The 2,236-nt window shown below is 44.2% G+C and overlaps 1 protein-coding gene across 1 annotated transcript; it reads left to right on the plus strand.

The window, feature by feature from the left end:
• The first annotated feature begins 478 nt into the window (after nucleotides 1–478).
• Nucleotides 479–838, plus strand: LOC113296008 (glycine-rich protein 1-like). Its single transcript, XM_026544337.1, has one exon. It carries the CDS (start codon nucleotides 479–481, stop codon nucleotides 836–838), a length of 360 nt encoding a protein of 119 aa, XP_026400122.1.
• The last annotated feature ends 1,398 nt before the right edge of the window (nucleotides 839–2,236 follow it).

A 2,236-nucleotide genomic window follows, 5' to 3' on the forward strand; every position in this document is an offset into this window, starting at 1 on the left:
TCTTTTCAGGTATTGCTCCATACCTTCTTGCAATTTGCCTTTTGTTTTCTTTTACCACGTAGGTTGTTGATGAAGACATCTGCAGTATACGATGGAAACTCCTGGAGATGATTATTCTTCCAATTCTTTCGAGAAAAGCTTTGAAGTTGACAAACCCAAGGTTTCTGCGTTTGAGGATGTATTAAACAAAATTGATCCTTTGTTTCGTGAAGCTGGTCGGGCCATACAGGGTATGCCTTTTAATCATCTACGCATTGTTCGAGGGCGTGTTCAATCTTTCATGGCTTTGGTTGACATGGAGGAAAAGTGGAGACGTGATGAAGCATCTCAGCGTGATGAGGCGTCCTAGCGTGATGAAGCGTCTTAACGACCAAGTGTCAGGGCTGAAAAGTTTGTCGCTCGACTGAAGCGACGAAGGGTTGAACATAAGAAACCTCCAGGCGGGAATAAGATTTATTATCCTGTTCATAAAGGTATCATGATCCTTGACTCTGATGCGGACGAACCGGCATATCCTCAAGAGGCTGTTGGAGCAGTTTCAGAAAATGATGTCGGTGCGGCTCACGAGAAGGAGGAGACTGAAACGGCTTCTGGAGAGGACGCCAAAGAGACCGTTGAGGATGCTATTGAAGCGGCCGTCGGAGAAGGCGTTGGAGAAGCCGTTGGAGAGGGTGCTGGAGCAGCCGTTGGAGAGGGTGCTGGAGCAGCCGTTGGAGGGGGTGCTGGAGAAGCCGTTGGAGAAGATGCTGGAGCAGCCGTTGGAGGGGGTGCTGGAGCGGCCGTTGGAGAGAATTCCAGTGCAGGCGCCACTGACCTTGACATTGATATTGATAACTAGTTTTCCCACTTTGTTATTTCCTTTCGTAGAAGAACAATCTTTTCGTAGCTTGTGGATGTTTTAATACTTCAGGGTCTTTTTTTTCGTTCATGCTTCTTTGATAATTTTATATATTTAATTGGATGAATGAACAAAATCTCCCGACTGAAAAGAATCCAAAACCCCTTTGAGAAAAACAAGTTCTTCCATTCTTCTAGAGCGATTCAGCAAATGGGGAGACACAACACACAAATAGTGCGATGAGAAGACGGATACCAATAGTGTTGGTCGGCATGTCACATTCTCTCCCCCTGACTACTCCCACAATAACGTCTCCACATGCCGGCGTCGGCAACAGTAACCCAAAACATGGGAAAATAATAATAGCGGTTAAGGATTTGACTGACCTTCTATTTGATTTTTCCTTGCAAATTACACACTTTGGGGCATCTATGGCATACCGCCTGGGTATGCAGAAGCGTGGGTTGTCACGAATTGGGAAAAACGCCATGAGAAGCGAGGAAATATCGTCAGGAGAAGGTTGAAGTCGGCTGTTCTTAAAAGAAGGTGTCTATGCCACCGCTTGATGATCTTCTTCCTTGCATATTCCTATCTTCAGTATTTTTGAATGATATAAGATATCTCTTGTAGGGTTTGAGTTTTTCTGGTTTCTAAATTGATGGGTAATGACTGTGTGAGGGTTTGGATTTACTTGGTACTTCTCCTTTGAGATGATTCAGGAAAACTTATTTTAAAAGAAACGATACTTTAATTAACCGATAAATTGAAACCCTAACTATGAATGCAAGTAGTGCAATCACTTTGGAGGAATTACAAATATTGCATGAAAGGGGAAATTGCTGAAGGAAACACTAAGAGGAATATTTGAGGCCGGAGGTGGCGTGACACCTTAGGATTTGGAGGGTTTGAGCCACCGGGCGTGTATTACTACGCCTTATAACTTGTCAGCTCTGATGAGCTTGCAGTAGCCTCCCAAAATAACTTCTGTCACTAGGTGTGGCTCATCTGTGGAATCGAACGAAGGAGGTTGAGCGGCAACTTTCACTACTATATCTCCAACTTGAAATGGGTTTTGATGTTACACGGCGACTTGATTTTTAAATTCATTACTTTTAACTGAAACAACTTCCAAACTTTTGATGAAATATTTGAAGGGACCAGCATCCCATTCACATCTCCTAGTGATGCACGGGTTGATAATTGGATCGAGTCCCCAGGCCTGCACGAGGGGAGAAGTGACTGGTTGCAGAAAGGGTTGTTCAATAAGACTTACTTGTGCTGGAAACCTGCGGATGAACATCGACGGACTCTCTCTCCAGGAAATTGGGTTACATTGGAAAGTTGTTGATACGGCAGCATATAACCCTCAGGGTTGGATGGCTTGTTGGAAATCCTTTC

The sequence above is a fragment of the Papaver somniferum genome, chromosome 7, assembly GCF_003573695.1.
Source record: "Papaver somniferum cultivar HN1 chromosome 7, ASM357369v1, whole genome shotgun sequence".
NCBI classification, from domain to species: domain Eukaryota; kingdom Viridiplantae; phylum Streptophyta; class Magnoliopsida; order Ranunculales; family Papaveraceae; genus Papaver; species Papaver somniferum.